The sequence below is a fragment of the Indicator indicator genome, chromosome 3 (genome assembly GCF_027791375.1).
Source record: "Indicator indicator isolate 239-I01 chromosome 3, UM_Iind_1.1, whole genome shotgun sequence".
In the NCBI taxonomy this organism is placed as follows: Eukaryota; Metazoa; Chordata; class Aves; order Piciformes; family Indicatoridae; genus Indicator; species Indicator indicator.
This window is the reverse complement of record NC_072012.1, coordinates 50152106-50169531: the sequence shown is the minus strand read 5'-3', so window position 1 is coordinate 50169531 and position 17426 is coordinate 50152106. Positions and strand designations below refer to the sequence as shown.

At 41.9% G+C, this 17426-nt stretch overlaps 1 protein-coding gene across 3 annotated transcripts in view; it reads left to right on the top strand.

Annotated features, from left to right (window-relative positions):
- Window positions 1–17426, top strand: part of ZFC3H1 (zinc finger C3H1-type containing) — a 46843-nt gene that overhangs the window by 21400 nt on the left and 8017 nt on the right. For all 3 annotated transcript variants that reach the window (XR_008489507.1, XR_008489508.1, XM_054399963.1), the window contains 14 exons: window positions 575–1123; window positions 1204–1313; window positions 2638–2769; window positions 4476–4597; window positions 5181–5282; window positions 5627–5743; window positions 7167–7350; window positions 10551–10737; window positions 11189–11380; window positions 13592–13829; window positions 14603–14708; window positions 14786–14984; window positions 15867–15961; window positions 16888–16998. Coding sequence is in view for 1 of the 3 variants with exons in the window: in XM_054399963.1 (XP_054255938.1) it covers window positions 575–1123; window positions 1204–1313; window positions 2638–2769; window positions 4476–4597; window positions 5181–5282; window positions 5627–5743; window positions 7167–7350; window positions 10551–10737; window positions 11189–11380; window positions 13592–13829; window positions 14603–14708; window positions 14786–14984; window positions 15867–15961; window positions 16888–16998 (2444 nt within the window). In the remaining 2 variants the exon portion in view is untranslated. The remainder of the gene's footprint in view (window positions 1–574; window positions 1124–1203; window positions 1314–2637; window positions 2770–4475; window positions 4598–5180; window positions 5283–5626; window positions 5744–7166; window positions 7351–10550; window positions 10738–11188; window positions 11381–13591; window positions 13830–14602; window positions 14709–14785; window positions 14985–15866; window positions 15962–16887; window positions 16999–17426) is intronic.

Below are 17426 nucleotides of genomic sequence, written 5' to 3'. Positions count from 1 at the left end.
AAGATAAGATTTTCAACACAGCAATGGGATGAATGTTAACCTATCTATTAGTGTCACTCTGTGTCCAATCCCTAACGTTATTTATCTTCTCAAAGTGTCTAATCCAGGTACTAGTTCAAACTGTCACACTCATCTCACATTTACCTTCTGTCACTAGATCATTAAATGTGAAAATCACAGAAACATTCAGTTTGGAAAAGCCCCTCAGGATCACCGAGTCCAATCCAGAACCCTACTCTACAAGGCTCACCCCTAAACCACAGCCCCAAACACTACATCCAAACCACCTTCAAACACATCCAGGTTTGGGCATTCCACCACCACCCTGGGCAGCACATGCCAATCCCTGACCACTCTTGTCCAGAAAAAATGTTTCCTACTGTCCAGTCTAAATCTGCCCAGTGGCAGTTTGAGGCCATTGCCTCTTCTCCTAATGACTTGGGAGAAGAGACCAGCACCAACCTCTCCACACCCTCCTTTCAAGTAGTTGTAGAGAGCAATGAGGTCTCCCCTCAGCCTTTTCTTTTTGAAAAATGAAATAAAGGCTTCTTTTTTTGTTGTTTTTGTTCTCCAGCCAAACAAGATGTTGAAATTGGAGAGTTCCCCTGCATCAAGTCCAAAAAAGCATTCAGCAGAATTGATTGCACTAGAGAAAAAACGACTGCAGCAGCTGGAGTATGAATATGCTTTAAAGATTCAGAAGCTGAAGGAGGCCCGTGCACTTCAGACCAAGGAACAATCAAATATTGCACCTCATGCAGAAGAGGAATCTGAGTTTGCATTACCTCAGCCATCACTTCATGATCTTACACAGGATAAATTGTCTTTGGACAGTGAAGAAAACTACTTTGATGATGAAGTTCTGTCCAATTCAAACCGAGAGCGAAGGAGATCTTTCAGAGAGTCCAGTTCTTTCACTAAACCAAACCTTAAGCACATGGACACTCCAAAACAAGAAACTATAAATAAACTTTCTAAAAAGGCATCAGAAGAGCCTGAACTGTTCCTTGGGTTGAATATTGAGGAACTGAAAAAACTGTATGCTAAAGCTGACAGCTTGAAAGAGCTGCTAGTGAAAAGTACTGCCTTTATAGTACCTAAGGAAGATCTCTTGTGTGGTCAGGTAAATGCTTTCAGACTGAATATAAAGATTATTTTTCAGTGTTAATGCAATTGCTGTATATCTGTTTATCTCTTCCCCAGGAAATTTCAGTGGATGTGGATTTCATTACTTCACAAAACAAACAAACTGAAGCAAAACCATTTCCCTTTGGAGTGTATCATAGTCCTCTTCTAGTATTTAAATCCTACAGGTATGAAGACTGTATTAGCTTGTGGACTTCTGTGTATTTCTACTTGTTTAAGTATTTTACACTGCTATTTAGAATCATAGAATCAGTCAGGGTTGGAAAGGACCACAAGGATCATCTAGTTCCAACCCCCCTGCCATGGGCAGGGACACCTCACACTAGATCAGGCTGGCCAGAGCCTCATCCATCCTGGCTTTAAACACCTCCAGGGATGGGGCCTCAACCACCTCCCTGGACAACCCATTCCAGGCTCTCACCACTCTCATGGGGAACAACTTCTTCCTCACCTCCAGTCTGAATCTCCCCACTTCCAGCTTTATTCCATTCCCCCCAGTCCTGTCACTACCTGATAGCCTAAAAAGTCCCTCCCCAGCTTTCTTGTAGCCCCCTTCAGATACTGGAAGGCCACAAGAAGGTCACCTCAGAGCCTTCTCTTCTCCAGACTGAACAGCCCCAACTCTTTCAGTCTCTCCTCATAGTAGAGCAGCTTCAGCCCTCTGATCATCGTGGTGGCCCTTCTCTGGACATGTTCCAGCATGTCCATATCCCTCTTGTAACAGGGGCTCCAGAACTGGATGCAGTACTCCAGGTGATGTCTCACCAGAGCTGAGTAGAGGGGGAGAATCACCTCCCTTGCCCTGCTGGCCACACTTCTCTTGCTGCAGCCCAGGCTCTGCTTGGCTTTCTGGGCTGCAAGTGCACATTGACAGCTCATGTTGAGCTTCTTGTCCACTAGCACCCCCAAGTCCTCTCCTCAGGGCTGCTTTCCAGCCTGTCCCTGCCCAGCCTGGATTTGTGCTTGGGATTGCCTCAACCCAGATGCAGGACCCTGCACAACCATGGCTGTTAAACCATGTCCCAAAGTGCCATGTCCACACATTTCTCCTCCAGGGGCAGAAACTCCACCACCTCCTTAGGTGGCCTATTCCAATGCCTGACCACTCATTCCCAAATATCCAATCTGAACCTCCCTTGGCACAACTTCAGGCCGTTTCCTCTTGTTCTATCACCTAACACTAGGGAGAAGAGACCTACCCCCTCCTAAATCCAACCTCATTTCAGGTAGCTGAGATCCTATTTCTCAGTAGAGAATGCCAGAACAGAATCTAGAATCTATTTAGATGGAGAAGTACTGTTTTGGTTCCTCCCCATCTTGTTGTTTCTACCTTCCTTCTAAGTCATAGGTTGGCAGCACTTTTGGATAGTAGTAGGGGTTTAGAAATAATCAGATTTTAATGCAGAAGAACTGATTATTTTTAAAATGTTTGGTTTATAAACTGATGTCAGCTCGTCACGCTTTGTCAGAATAATTCCTTTTTCCTTTCAGGTTTAGTCCCTATTTTCGAACGAAGGAGAAGCTGCACCTCAGCTCAGTAACCTACAGCAATATGATTGAGCCAAGGCAGTGCTTCTGCCGCTTTGATCTGACAGGCACCTGTAACGATGACGACTGTCAGTGGTGAGTTCTTGTGGCTGTTGGTGGGTTGAGCTAAAGCTTTCTTCTAGATGTCTGCCTCAAACGCCAAAAGAGGCACCTTGGTAATTGCTTGAAGAGGTCTGTGTTTAGTGAGCCTGTCCACAAGTTCTAGGAGAGGAAGTTGGTTTTGATCAGAGTCAGAGACTGCTCTGGGTTGGAAGAGGGACCTTCAAAGCTCATCTAGTCCAACCCCTTCTGCAGTCAGCAGGGACATGGGATCAAAGGATCATAGGATGTTAGGGATTGGAAGGGACCTTCAAAGATCATCAAGTCCAAGCCCCGTGCTGAGCAGGGCCATAGAATCCAGCACAGTTTGCACAGGAATGCATCCAGATGGGTCTTGAAAGTCTCCAGAGAAGGAGACTCCACAACCTCTCAACTAGATCAGGTTGCCCAGAGCCCTGTCGAGCCTCACCTTGTTTGGCAGGAAAAAAAAAATCCCTTTTATCTAAGCTGTGAAGAATGGAGGCTTTTTGGATAGAAGTTCAGAAAAGCAGAAATATTTCACCTTCTTAATTACCTTGCAATTTGGATGAGACTCTTCTTGCTTTGTAGATTCAGCATAAATTCAGATCGTCATGGAACCTCAGGTAGTGGATGATACTGTTATGCATACTAGAGATGTATCATGCTGCTGACTGAAAATAAAGCAGATGCCAAATGCTATCTGTTTAGGTAGGAATAATGCTGCTGGAGTAGTGGAATTCTAGTTTTCTGGGAGAATGCTGGCTGGTAATAAAAATACTGGTCAGTAATGCTTTTAAGTCTGGTGTTATATTAAAAAGAGTTTCTTAGCATTGCACAGCATATTGAAATTGGTACAGGAGCAAATGGATATGAATTCATCAGGAATAAAGTTATTTTGGAAACTTCTAACTGCTAAAACGTGAGTGGATTTCACCTCTCTTGCCCTTTTCAGTAATAGGCAGGTTCTGGGTCAGCTTTTAGCTGTTAACATCAAACCTTAGTTGGAATCTTTAAATACAGAGTGCTATCTAATTCTTAGAATACCTTATTTAAACTGCAAAGTTGTAAATACTGTGGGTTTGTGTTAGTGCAAAATGAGATTTGTCATATTTCACTATAGCCTTACTCTTAAAACTAGGATTAAGTTATTAATGCAGGCTTAAGTGCAGAGAAGACCCAAATCTTTTTAACAGAAGTATCAAAGTGGGCTATATTGTAGGGTATCAGTGTCTTTATCACAGAATTTTAGGGGCTGGAAGGAACCTCGAAAGCTCATCCAGTCTAACCCCCCCTGCCAGAGCAGGAGCACCCAGAGCAGATTACACAGGAACACATCCAGGCAGGTCTTGAATATCTCCAGAGAGGGAGACTCCACAACCCCCCTGGGCAGCCTGTTCCAGTCTTCTGACACCCTTACAGGGGAAAATGTTTTCCTTCTGTTTCCATGGAACTTCCTATGCCTCAACTGCCACCACTGCCCCTTGTGCTGTCATTGGGCATCACCCAGCAGAGCCTGGCTCCAGCCTCTTGGCACTCACCCTGCACATCTTTATCAACAGCAATGAGGTCACCTCTCAGCCTCCTCCAAGCTAAAGAGCCCCAACTCCCTCAGTCTCTCCTTGTATACTTCACCCTAGCATGTAGAAAATGAACTCTCTAGTTGCAAGCCCTTGTTAACTTGTTGCTGTGATAAATGCATTTATTGTTTTTGTTCCTTTTAGGCAGCACATGAAAGATTGCACTCTTAGCCGCAAGCAGCTGTTTCAGGATATCCTGTCTTACAATTTAGAGCTGATTGGCTGCTCGGAAAAAAGCACCGAGGAGGAAATCAGCACTGCCACAGGTGTTTAAGTCTTTTGGTCACTTTGTGTACAAAGATTCTTTTCTGAAGTGAGAGGCTTTCATTAAAAGCTGTAGGTGCTGCAAGGACTTGGATGTAATGCAAGATGTCAGATACAGCTGTATAAAAAGTAGGTTTCTACCATTGTCCCATTTGGTCTTTTGTAGTGGATAATTGCTTCCTGTTTACAGAAAGGAAAAAAAAAAGCCCACATTGATTTGTAGAACATTTCACTCAAAGTAAATCAAATATCACTGGGATTCAGGGGATTGGGAAGCAAGGGATGTGGAATCTTTCCTGTCCCCTTCCTCATTTCTTTTTGTAGCTGCTGGACTGGTCTATATCAGTGCAGCTGGAATTTATTGAATTCCACTTTATTTCATTTCCATACTCCATTCATTGCATTCAAACAGCAGTGTTGCATATAGGCAAAATGCTGAACAGAACTGTTTCAGCTCTTTGTTTCTTTGTTCTAGTCTGTTCAATTACCACTGGGATTTCATTCATTCAGCATAGGCTGTGCTAAATTGCTGTGGGGTTACCCAATTTTTTCAATTTACCTAAGATATAAATATTCTTATTTCAGAAAAATACATAGAAAAACTTTTTGGTATAAACAGAGACCGTATGTCAGTGGATCAGATGGCTGTTCTCCTGGCCAGCAATGTCAACGAGAGCAAAAGTCACAGTAAGTAACCTGGCAGATTAAATACAGTAGACGCTTTTTAATTACAGAAATACCTTGATGATTTGTTTCAGACCAAGAATATTTTTTTTATTGGTTTTGTTTCTTATTTATCTCACTACTACAAATTCTGCTCATGGGCAGCAGAGTTTGTTTTAAGGCAGTAATATAAATACTTTTGGAGTCCAGTTTGGAAAAGTGACTTAGATATTTGAGCACAATATTTGGAACTTACACACTTGTATTGTGCTCACAGAATGTTTTTTATCTAAAACCTTTGTTAGCAAATATGTTTTCATCTCGAATACAGTAAGTAAAAGAATATCTACCACTTTGCTTGTTTATAGCACCTCCTTTTACAACATGGAAGGATAAAAGGAAATGGAGACCAAAATACTGGAGAAAACCGCTGTTAGACAGTAGCAGCAGTGAAGAGGAGCAGTTCATTGGACCTATTAAATATGGTAATCTACATGTGGCATCCATTACAAAAGAGTACTGAGGGAAAACACCTACCAGCCTCTTCCCAACATCGGACTTTTAAAGTGGTTTTTAAGAAACTCCATACTCTTAACAGCTCTCTTGAATTTGTATCTCCTGCATGCAAACTTTGTGTATAGTTTGACCTGAATTCTGTTGTATTTAAGGGGAAAAAAAAAAGTGTGACAGGAAGCTAAGGTGGAATTTCTACTTGTCTGTTCTTAAAAGGAACATAAAGAATTATTTCATAGAATCACAGAATGTTTTGGGTTGGAAGGGATCTCCAAAGTTCATCTAGTCCAATCGCCCTGCAGTCAGCCAGGACATCCTTCACTAGATCAGGTTGCTCAGAGCCCTTTGGAGCCTGACTTTGAATATCTCCAGGGATGGTGCCTCAACTACCTCCCTGGGCAGCCTTTTCCAGTGTTCCACCACCCTCATGGTGCAAACTTGTACCTAACATCCAATCTAAGTCTACTCTTCTCTAGTTTGAAGCCATTGACCCTCATCATATCACTGCAGGCCTTTGTAGACAGTCCCTTCCAGCCTTCTTGTAGCCCTCCTCATGTAGTGGAAGGTCTTTATTTGGCCTCCCCAGAGCCTCCTCTTCTCCAGGCTGAACACCCCCAGCTCCCTCATCCTGTCCTCATAGCAGAGGTGCTGCAACCCCCTGATCATTTTCAGGTCCATGACCTTCCTGTGTTGTGGGCTCCAGAGCCGGACATGGCATTCCAGGTGAAGTCTCAGCAGAGCAAAGTGGCAGAATCACCTCTCTGGATCTGCTGTTATTTCTCAAGAATGTTTGTTTCAGCTTTGCCCATAGACTATTAAGATTTTTTTAAAAAAATATTTTTTATTTTTTTTTCCTTCTCCCAGAACTATAAGTAGCAAAACTTGATGTGTTTGATTGTCTCCAGTTTGTACAGAGTTAGTGTTTGGTGTTGAGGTCAGGAGTTAAAAAAAGCCGCTGTTAAATGACATTTGAGACTTGGAAGCTTGCTGAACTGTCAGTCACCTGACAGTGTTTCACATGTGACTCATGCCATGGGAGCTTTAGGATTTGCTAGCAAATCCTGTAAAAAGGGTGTTTAGAGACTCCGAATTGAGATAATTTTTCCTTTGTGAAATGTGTGTATTTCCTGGTGCTGCCCAATGAACTGCCTTATTTGGTGTATGTTGATCAAAGCAGCTTTTTGCTGTTAGCTATTTCTCACCTTCATGTTGGAAAGCAACTTCCTACAGGCTAAACAGCACTAAGCTCTAATTAGAGGACACTCAACAGCCATGGACCAGAGCAAAATAAGGATATACTTCAAACAGAGAAATGCCACCCCTTATGTGAATTCTAATCTTGCATGGATCACTTCTGGTTTGAAAAGAAACATGTTTGTCACTTTTGGTTTGCAGCTCATCCCACGGAACATAAGAAAAGAGTTCCAGCTCTCGACGCTGTGGTGACTCCGGACGACGTCCGGTATTTTACAAGTGAGACTGATGACATTTCCAACTTGGAAGCAAGCGTCCAAGAAAACCCCTCTGATGTACAGCTTTGGATTAAGCTTGCTTACAAATACTTGAATCAAAATGAAGGGTAAGTCTGCTATGTATTAGACTGGATTTTGTGCTTTGCCTGTGCTGCTATGATTGTTTCCTTTCTGGTGTTAAATAACTTCCACAGAATCACAGAATTGGAAGGGACCTCAAGGATCATCTAGTTCCAGCCCCCCTGCCATGAGCAGGGACACCATCCCTGGGCAACCTGTTCCAGTGTCTCACCACCCTCATGCTGAAGAACTTCTTCCTAACGTTTAATCTAAATCTCCCCTCCTCTAGATTGGATCCGTTTTCTCCAGTCCTACCACTACCCAACATGCTAAAAAGTCCCTTCCCAGCTTTCTTGTAGCCCCCTTCAGATACTGGAAGGCCACAGTAGGGTCTTCTGGGAGACTTCTCTTCTCCAGACTCAATGGCTCCAACTCTCTCAGTCTGTCCTCATAGCAGAGCAGCTCCAGCCCTCTGCTCATCCTCGTGGCTCTTCTCTGGACACATTCCAGCACCTCCAGATCTTTATTGCAATAGAGGCTCCAGAACTGGACACAGAGCTCCAGGTGGGGTCTCAGCAGAGTGGAGCAGAGGGGGAGAATCCCCTCCCTGGCCCTGCTGGCCACACTTCTCTTGTCCTGTAGCCCAGGCTCTGCTTGGCTCTCTGGGCTGCAAGTGCTCACTGCTGGCTCATGTTGAGCTTCTCATCCACCAGAACCCCCAAGTCCTTTTCTCCAGGGCTGTTCTCAAGCCAGTCCCTGCCCAGCCTATATTGGTGCCTGCGATTGCCCCAACACAGATGCAGGACCTTGCATTTGGTCTTGTTGGACCTCATGAGGTCAGCTTGGGCCTGTCAACTTTCTTCACCAATGCCACAATTTGTTGTTTAAAAGCAGGTTAAAAAAGTAGATTAGATTTCCTACTGCATGCAGTATAGTATGTGAGGAATAAATTACACTGATGGGTTAACTTTGGGTAGGTTCTGATTAAGAATTTGATGTAAAGTAATGTAGGAGAAATAACTGTCAGTTTGAGGAGTGTACAGCCTAATGTATTCCCAAGATTACAGTGGAATGTTGTACTTCCAGTGATAAAGTAGTGGACCAATAATCTCCAAATCAGTTTCTCCGCTAGGGACTGAATGTTTGGAACAATGTTTGAAATTACTTTTGTCAGAAAACTTTCTTAGAAAACCAGTTCTGCTATGTGGTTTTATCCCTGTACAGCACTCAGCTTCTTACTGTGTAATTTTAAAACTTTTTGATTTCTGATTTTCTCTAATTTCTGTCCCTTGAATTATTCAGCAGGGTACTATGGTTTTATTGGGAATTGGGTAAATTCAGTAGGAATTCTTTCAGGGTGGCTTAATTCTAGTGACTTACTTAAATTTGTAGAGTGAAATGCTAGCTTAAACAGCTGGAGCAGGAAGGAAAGGAGATGGAGAGAAGCAACTGTCTTAAAATCCTTGTGTATGCTGTGGATAATGGAAAAAAAAAACATAGCAAAAGATGAGTTCAGCTATATCAGTACAGGTTAGGAGCTCATCTGCTGGAGCAGCCCCATGGAGAAGGACCTGGGACTCCTAGTGGAGAAGTTCTGCATGGGTCAGCAATGTGCCCTTGTGGCCAAGAAGGCCAATGGGGTCCTGAGGGGCATTAAGTGTATCCAGCAGATCCAGGGAGGTTCTCCTCCCCTTCTACTCTGTCCTGCTGAGACCTCACCTGGAATATTGCATCCAGTGCTGGGCTCCCCAGTTCAAGAGGGACAGGGATCTGCTGGAGAGAGTCCAAGGAAGGGCTACAAGGATGCTGAAGGGCCTGGAGCACTGCCTGGGGAGGAGAGGCTGAGAGCCCTGGGGCTGTTTAGTGTGGAGAGATGACTGAGAGGGGATCTGATCAGTGTCTATCAATAGCTGAGGGCTGGAGGTCAGGAAGGAAGGGACAGGCTCTGCTCACACCCTGGGATAGGACAAGGGGCAATGGATATAAACTGCAGTACAGGAAGTTTCACCTCAACATGAGGAAGAACAACTTTACTGTAAGGGTGACAGAGCACTGGAACAGGCTGCCCAGAGAGGTTGTGGAGCCTCCTTCTGTGGAGCCTTTCCAGCCCTGTCTGGATGTGTTGCTGTATGACCTGTGCTGGATTCTATGGTCCCACTCTGGCAGGGGGGTTGGACTGGAAGATCTCCAGAGGTCCCTTCCAAGCCCTAACATCCTGGGATCATCCTGTGATCAGTAGGTACCTCAGCACTGGAAGGGATAGAAATGGAAAGGTAGGTACTCAAAAAAGTACTACCAACAAGTGGCAGTCAAGAGCAGGAGAATTTTTAAATGTATGTGGACTTGGACAAAGACCCATAAAGGAAGGGAGAAAAAGTAATGGAAGACTTTTTCCTAAACCAGCCACCTCCCCTCATTTCCCTCTTCCCTGCCTCAACCATCTGAAGAAATTGAGTGGTTTAGTAGGGGACAGTGATGATCAAAGGGATTGGAAAAGCTCCAGAGTTAACACATGGTTAACTGCTTTAGTTTGATCTTTTGGGAGGTGGTTTTTTTTCTCTTGTAGATGTCTATGCAAAGTAATTTCTAAATATGTTTTCATAATAAATGTTAACCTCAGCAATTTTCTGTGGTTTTGTGGCAGCTTGTTTATGAGTTACAGTTCAGCTCTGTGGTTTGTAACAGTTATTGAGCTAATCTTGTGTTACTTTACTGGTATTATCTTATGATAGTTATCTCAAGAAGAAAAATCTACTTTTATGGCTTAGAGGCAGAGAAAATGTTCTTGACATGCATGGAAACATGAAATAAAAGCTTATTTATGAGTGTAGAAAGGAAATTGAATATGTAGCAGAAATATTTTTAACTTGCTTTGTCTCAAATTTCTGCTTAAGTTTGTAAGTCTCTGATGATGTAAATGCCTTTGTGTGATTGCAGCTTAAGTCTTCAGCTTACAGATGAGTTTTGCCCATTTTAAATTGGACTCTTTTTTTTGAATTGGCTTTTTTTTCCTGGAAAACTATTTTTTTTTTCCATTCACTGTGATAATTGCACCTAATAAACTTTGAAGGATGAACACTTTTTGAAATGGAAGCTTTCATAGTAAAGGACAGCATATGTTAAAAAACTCCAAACACATGGCTGCCTGTGTGCCTTCCATTCTAATCATAAGCATCCATTTTCATATTTGATACAGTGTAAGTCAGAATACTAAAGCAGTTGATGTGACCATATTTTAATTTTACAGCTCCTCATCTGAGTGTTTAGATTCTACTTTAAATGTTCTGGCTCGAGCCCTGGAGAACAACAAAGAAAATCCTGAAATTTGGTGTCATTACCTCAGACTCTTCTCAAAAAGAGGAACCAAGGAGGAGATACAGGAGATGTGTGAAACAGCAGTGGAATATGCTCCCTCTTACCGAATCTGGTGGACAGTGAGTGAAAAACATATGTGACTTGTTGATTGTGTTTTGTGCTGTGGAAAGCCAGTATGCATGACAGAGTGGGAAATGAAAATCATCACAGCTTTTTGAAAACTCAGAAGTTGCTCAGAAAATGAAGTAATTCAGAGTTCTATTTGCAGGATGTTTTTCTAAGTCATTGTATTTCCACGGGTGGTAAAAGTGATTTAAATTCAAGATGTTCTGTGTTTTTGTTACTTAAGCTTATGAAGTGAATTTTTGACTATTTAGTTTTTGGTATCTAAATGGTCTGGCTTATAAAAATGTGGTGTGAGGGAGGGAACTGGTTCATGAAGTGGGGAAAGACATTCTTTGAAGTTTGTGATTTATGTGATTTTTGTTGGTTGGTTTTTTTTTTTTTTTTTTTTTTTTAAACTTGGATCTAGAAGCTGTGCTATTATTAATGGGAATTATTTCTCTCCAGTTTTTGAATTTGGAGAATTCCTTTGATGGAAAAGACTATGTTTGTGGAAGGATGCTGCAGTTCCTAATGGAAGAAAGAGGGGGAGAAGAAAATCCAAATCTTGTGTCCTTTCAGCTGCTGGAGACTCTCCTGTATAGGGTTCACTTAAGCCTGTTTACAGGAAGACACCAGGATGCTCTTGTGCTGCTGCAGGTAACTTCTAGTAATTGTTTTCACGCTTTCAGCTTCTGAATGGTTTTGACTCTGATAGTGTAAACTTCAGAAGAACTGCTTCTTCCTTTATTTGCTGAAGGAATTCTCCTAGAGGCTTATATTTTGACACATGATGCCATTGTAAAATTTGGATATACCCTTGGGGTTCTTTAAAGCTGCTATTCTTTGCTCATGTACCTGGTAGCTTAGACTGATACATCTCAAAAGAATTCCCAGGGGATTGTCTGACTGCTTGGTTTCTGGAAAGCTACAGACCACTCTTCTGCAGTGAAGGGCCTATAAGTGATGTATTTCCTCAGGTACTCAAGTGTTTAATGCTACAGTAATTAACAAACTAGTAGTTGTTGGGAAAGAACATGGTGTGATGTCATCTAACAGTATTGCCCTGCTCCAAAACTTGAAGACTGTTGAATCAGACGTTTTGGAACCCATGAACTCCGAAGTGATATTTCAGACTTTTAATGTGACTGTAGAGAAAATTTTACATCACTGTTACTGTTTTGTGGACAGCAGAAGTGGTAGATGAAGGTGAGAAATGGAGAGCTGCCATCAGCTCCTACTAGGAGTGGAAGCTGCGGTGGTTCCAGTCGCAGGTTGGTTTCATTCCTACCAGCAGGTGGCAGCTGTTGCCTGCTGTGTCCTAAGCGATTTTTCTCAGCAGTGTTTTAAGGCCATGGTGTTTTTTTTCCTAGCTCCAGTTTAAATAGGAAAATCGTAGTGCTGTGATGACTCCCTCCAAAAGCTGTTATAAACACAGGAGTACAGATAAATATAGCTCTGAATGTTTGACTGAATGAACAAAAAGGAACAGAGGGAGAAGAAAATCAGTTTGTGCCTAATTAATATAGAAATCCAGTGTGTATGGGGAGAAACCTTCCTCAAAGCACCATCACAAAGCTAAACCTTATTTGTTTTTTTAATATTCATCTGAAATATGTAGCTGAAAAAAATGACTTGGGGAGAGATTATTTACCATATTTAAGAGAAGATAATTTTTAAGTGCTACTTCAAAATAAGTAGCAATACATGTCTTAGAAAACTTGAAAGCAGTTTTTCTGAAGTTTTAAAGGGTGAAATGTTTTTGAAACATCACTTTTTGCTTGTTAGAGGACATGGGAGTTTTTCTGAGGGCTGAATTTTGCCTACATTTTATAAGTGCTTTCATTCCCTTGAAAGTTTATTCTTCCATTGTACTGCATTTCTTGAGAAAAACATTGGCATGTTACTAGCCATGAGATTCTATTCAGGAGTGATCGTGTTTAGCATTTGATTGCATGCTCTAATGATTTTGATTGGGATCTGATAATTTAATGGGGCTATTCTAGCTCTATAGAATCATGGAATCACTTTGATTGGAAAAGACCTTTAAGATCATGGAGTCCAACTGTTATCTAACTCTATCAAGCCTGGTGCTAAACCCATGCCCCTTAGCACCACATTATGTCTTTTAAACACCTCCAGGAATGGGGATTCAACCACCTTCCTGGGCAGCCTATTCCAGTGTTTGATAACCATTTCAGTGAAGCAATTTCTTCTAATATCCGTCATAAATCTCCTTTGGTGCAAGTTGAGGACATTTCCTTTTGTTCTATCACTTGTTACTAGGAAGGTAGGAATGTTGTAAGCAGTATCCCTCATCTCAGTAACATTTCCAACATGCTTCTTAAAACAATGTGTCCAGAGCTGGTGGATCTTTCAGTAAACTTGGATAGTTCTAACTTAGTAGCTGCATAACTAGAACATAATAACCAAAAAAAAACCCCAACAAACAAATTCCCCAAACCACAAATCCCAGTAGGCTGTAGCAAGCTGAATCCAACTTGCAGCTGAATTGCCTCTAGAGCTAATGCATTATTTCCATGCACCTGGAAGTAATTGTCCAAGGTTTCAGTAGAAAAATGGAACAGATGTGGAGAGATGCACGTTTCCAAAGTCTCTCTGTTCACTCTTCAAACCAATAATGTTCTGCAGTTCCCTAACCCTGTTCCTGGAAGTGACACGTGTGGTTTGAACGCTCACATTCATACAAGCCAAACAGGGTCAGGAGCGATGTAAACAATTAGTTCCTATCTTTTCTATGAAAAAAGATATGAGAACATTAAAACTTAGGTCTTCCTGTTTCCTTTTCTCATTTTTAGATCTTGAAGATTTTATGGTTGAAATGTACTGTATTTGTTCTAACCTTTACAGAATGCTTTAAAACCAGCAAAGGAGAAGATAATATCGGAGCGCCTTACCGTAAGTGACCGTTGCTTGGCTTGGTTGGCTTACATCCATCTGACAGAGTTTGGCCTGCTCCCAGGCAAGCTCTATGACCCAGCTCACGTCAGTCCTTCAAGGATCGTGAGCAAAGAGCCGTTTCTGATACCCTGGCAAACAATTCACGATGTGAAGACCGATCCCGATATGCTCCTGGCTATGTTTGAAGGTAAGATTAAAGAGGTAAACTGCTTAAGACATTACTCGCTTCTTGTAAATAGAAGCATAGAATAGTAGGGTTTGGAAGGGACCTCAAGGATCATCTAGTTCCATCCCCACTGCTATGGGCAGGGACACTTTCTGCTAGATCAGGTTGCCCAGACCCCATCCAGCCTGGTCTTCCACCACCTCCCTGGGCAACCTGTTCCAGTGTCTCACTGCCCTCATGGGGAAGAATTTCTTCCTACATCTAATCTAAATCTCCCCTCCTCTAGCTTGGATCCATTCCCCCCAGTCCTATCACTACCTGACATTCTAAAAAGTCCCTCCCCAGCTTTCTTGTAGCCCCCTTCAGATACTGTAAGGCTACAAGAAGGTCTCCTCAGAGCCTTCTCTTCTCCAGACTGAACAACCCCAACTCTCTGTCCTCATAGCAGAGCAGCTCCAGCCCTCTGATCACCCTTGTGGCCCTTCCCTGGAATGCAGTTTTAAACATAGTGATATGCTGCTATCTGTAACGTGGCTTTAACACTTCAGTGGTAGGATGTTTCCTGGTTTTTAAATGAATGAGAGACCAAACTTCTGAAAGTCTTTTTTGTCTTTGTACTGTGATGATTATGGTCTCTTTTATTTTTTGTAATTTTCAAAAGCATCACTCTGAGAGATATCTTCCCACACTTACCTATTTTCATTGTGTTAAACATTTTTTTTTTTGATGTTAAGGTTTCACATAACTTTGACATTGAGGTCTAAAGGCTTGATTTTAATCCTTTTGTTTTAAAGATGCAGTCAAAACTTGTACTGATGAAAGTCTGGAGGCTGACAAAAGAATAGCTATCTGCTTTCCTCTCTACAGAAACATGATAGCTTTGCTGAAACTTCTTGAAAGGTAAGTTGTTTCAAGACAGTTTTACTTGGAGTACTCCCTTCTGCTTTTTTGGAAACTTACTTTTACTTTTCTTCAAGGTGGGAATCTGCTGCAGAACTTTGTAGATCTTTATTGGAGCTCTGCCCTAACAACTGTCAGCTCTTGGAGAGTTTGGCCACCTTGTATTTGCAGATGGAGCAGAGTGACAATGCCTACAAAGTGTGGATGGAAGCTTTTGAGAAGAATCCCCAGAATGCAGAAATTTTTTATCAGTTGTCTAAATTCCTTGTTTCTCAGGTAATGCTTTAAATCTCAACTTGTCGGCCTGCTGGCTTGATAGAGTTTGGGATTTATGTATTGTTGCAAACAATTATCAGATTGATTAATCTTCACAGTGTTTGTGTAATGTGTAGTAGTATTCCTTTATATAGGTGGGGAAAAATAGTACTGTGTAGTATTAAAGATAATCAAAGGAATTACATAAAATCCTAAATTTGCAGTTCAGTGCTCTAACCCAGGGTTATTATCAGCAAGAATAAGAGAGAGAATAGAGAATAAATCTGATGAAGAGCAACTGAAGGAGCTGGGGATGGTTGGTGTGAAAGAGAGGAGGCTGAGGGGAGACCTCCTGGCTCTCTACAGCTCCCTGAAAGGAGGTTGTGGAGAGGTTGGTGCTGGTCTCTTCTCCCAGGTCATTAGTGGTAGAAGAAGCGGGAATGGCCTCAAGCTGCCACTGGGTAGGTTTAGACTGGACAGTAGGAACCTTTTTTTGAGGGCAAGAGTGGTGAGGGACTGGTATGTGCTGGGCAGGGAGGTGGTGGAGTGCCCAAGCCTGGCTGTGTTTGAAGGTGGTTTGGCTGTGGTGCTTGGGGCTGTGGTTTAGGGGTGAGCCTTGTAGAGTAGGGTTGTGGGTTGGCCTTGGTGATCCTGAGGGGCTTTTGCAACCTGAGTGTTTCTGTGTGATTCTGTGTGTGATAGACATAACAGTAATAAATTTTCTACTTTGCTACCTGATAACTGATGCAGAGAGGTTTCAGTTTTGAGAGAATCAAGACAATGGAGCATTGCAGAGATAGACACACTGCAATGTTATTTGTTGTGCTTAAAATTGTACTTACCGTTTTTTATATGATGTTATTTTTCTTTTGAAAAAAACCCAAACAACTAAACCCAAAACAGGAAAAGTCAAGCAGTATTCTTCCACTGTTGCAAGATTTTGTGGCAACTTTCTTTGAGAACACGTGCCCACAGCATGGTCCCATGGATCTCTTAAGGTACATTTAGAAGATATTTTTTTTTCTGTTTAAATTTTAGTAATATTGCCATTTTATTGAAAGCCAAACCAGTCTAGAATTGCTGAACTCCTTTATTTTTTAGCTTGGCATGTTTTGCTATAACTGAAGTGAAAAAATGGTGTGGTTGTTCATAAGGTTTCTCCTGGTTGTTTGTGCACATACTCTAAATTGTAAAACCATAAGCATTGAAAGATGAAGAAGCCAACAACCTTAATGTCTGGATTTGAGGGAAGAAAATCAATCCTATGTATGCCAGAGTTGGTTTGGGGGTTTTATGTTGTTTCCCCCTTCACACCATGAAGGCACTTGGGAAGACCTCATTCCAGAGGTCCATCATGCTATTAATCAGATTAGTACTGCTGAAAAGGCACAGGTTCAGAGCCAGCCTCCTGATTTTCCTCTTGGATTTTAGCACCTAATGAGAAACTTACTGAGGTTGTGAAACCAGCAAGTTCTCTGTGGTCAAAGCAGATGCTTCTGAAGGACTTCAAAGGAAGACCTTCTCTGCTAAAGTTTATACAGATGAGTCTTTGAAATGTTTTAATTTCCAAGTCAGGTATTGGATTTTAGTCCTCTTTACACTTGTCTACATCAAATCTAGTGCTGGCATTGCTGATGGTGTGCAGGTGACTGTTCATTACCTGATGTATTCTACTTGGGAGGGAGGAACTCTGAAATACAAACCAGCATTTAACTTCGGACATAATGAGGGAGCAAATGATTTCTGCATCAACTGTTTGTGTGATGCTGATGTATAAATTGTACCTGGATAGTGTTAAATCTAGGGGAAAGTGTCTTGAATATGTCCCCTGAACTGAATTTTGGAACTAAATGTTACGATCACTCAGAACTGCTCCATGTGGAGGGATGTTCTCATTTGCTGCTACCTCTTCTTTCTCTTGTAGATACCTCTTGAATTTTCCAATGCCAATTGAATTTACATCACCTCTCTATAAAGAACATCTTACAGATGATGTTGTAAACCAGCAAATCCCATACCTGTGGCAGATCTACTGGTGAGACTTCTAAATTATTTCTGAGAAACAGCTGTTGAGGCTGAATATGTTGCATTTCCAAAAGCAGAACCTTCAGTATTTGCCTAAGGGTATATCTGGGTTCTTTCAATAAATGGTCTGCCAGTCCTTAGAGAACTTAACTGCCTGCTGCACAACAAAGGCAGTTTTATGGAGCTATGAATTCCACATCAACTAGATTCTCCACTTGAGAAATCTTCTATAAATTCTGTCCTACTGGAACAGTAACAGGTGTGTTCATGTTTGTTGGTTTGTTTCTTGTTTGCTTTTGGTTAGCATTGTTAGTCGTGGTGTTCTGGCTTCTCTCTTTCATTGTCTCCCTTTTATTTTTTCCCCACTCTATTTAACTTGTGTAGCCCTCATCTCCCTATGTTACCTGACCCATTGTTTCAGCTGGTCGCGGAGCTACT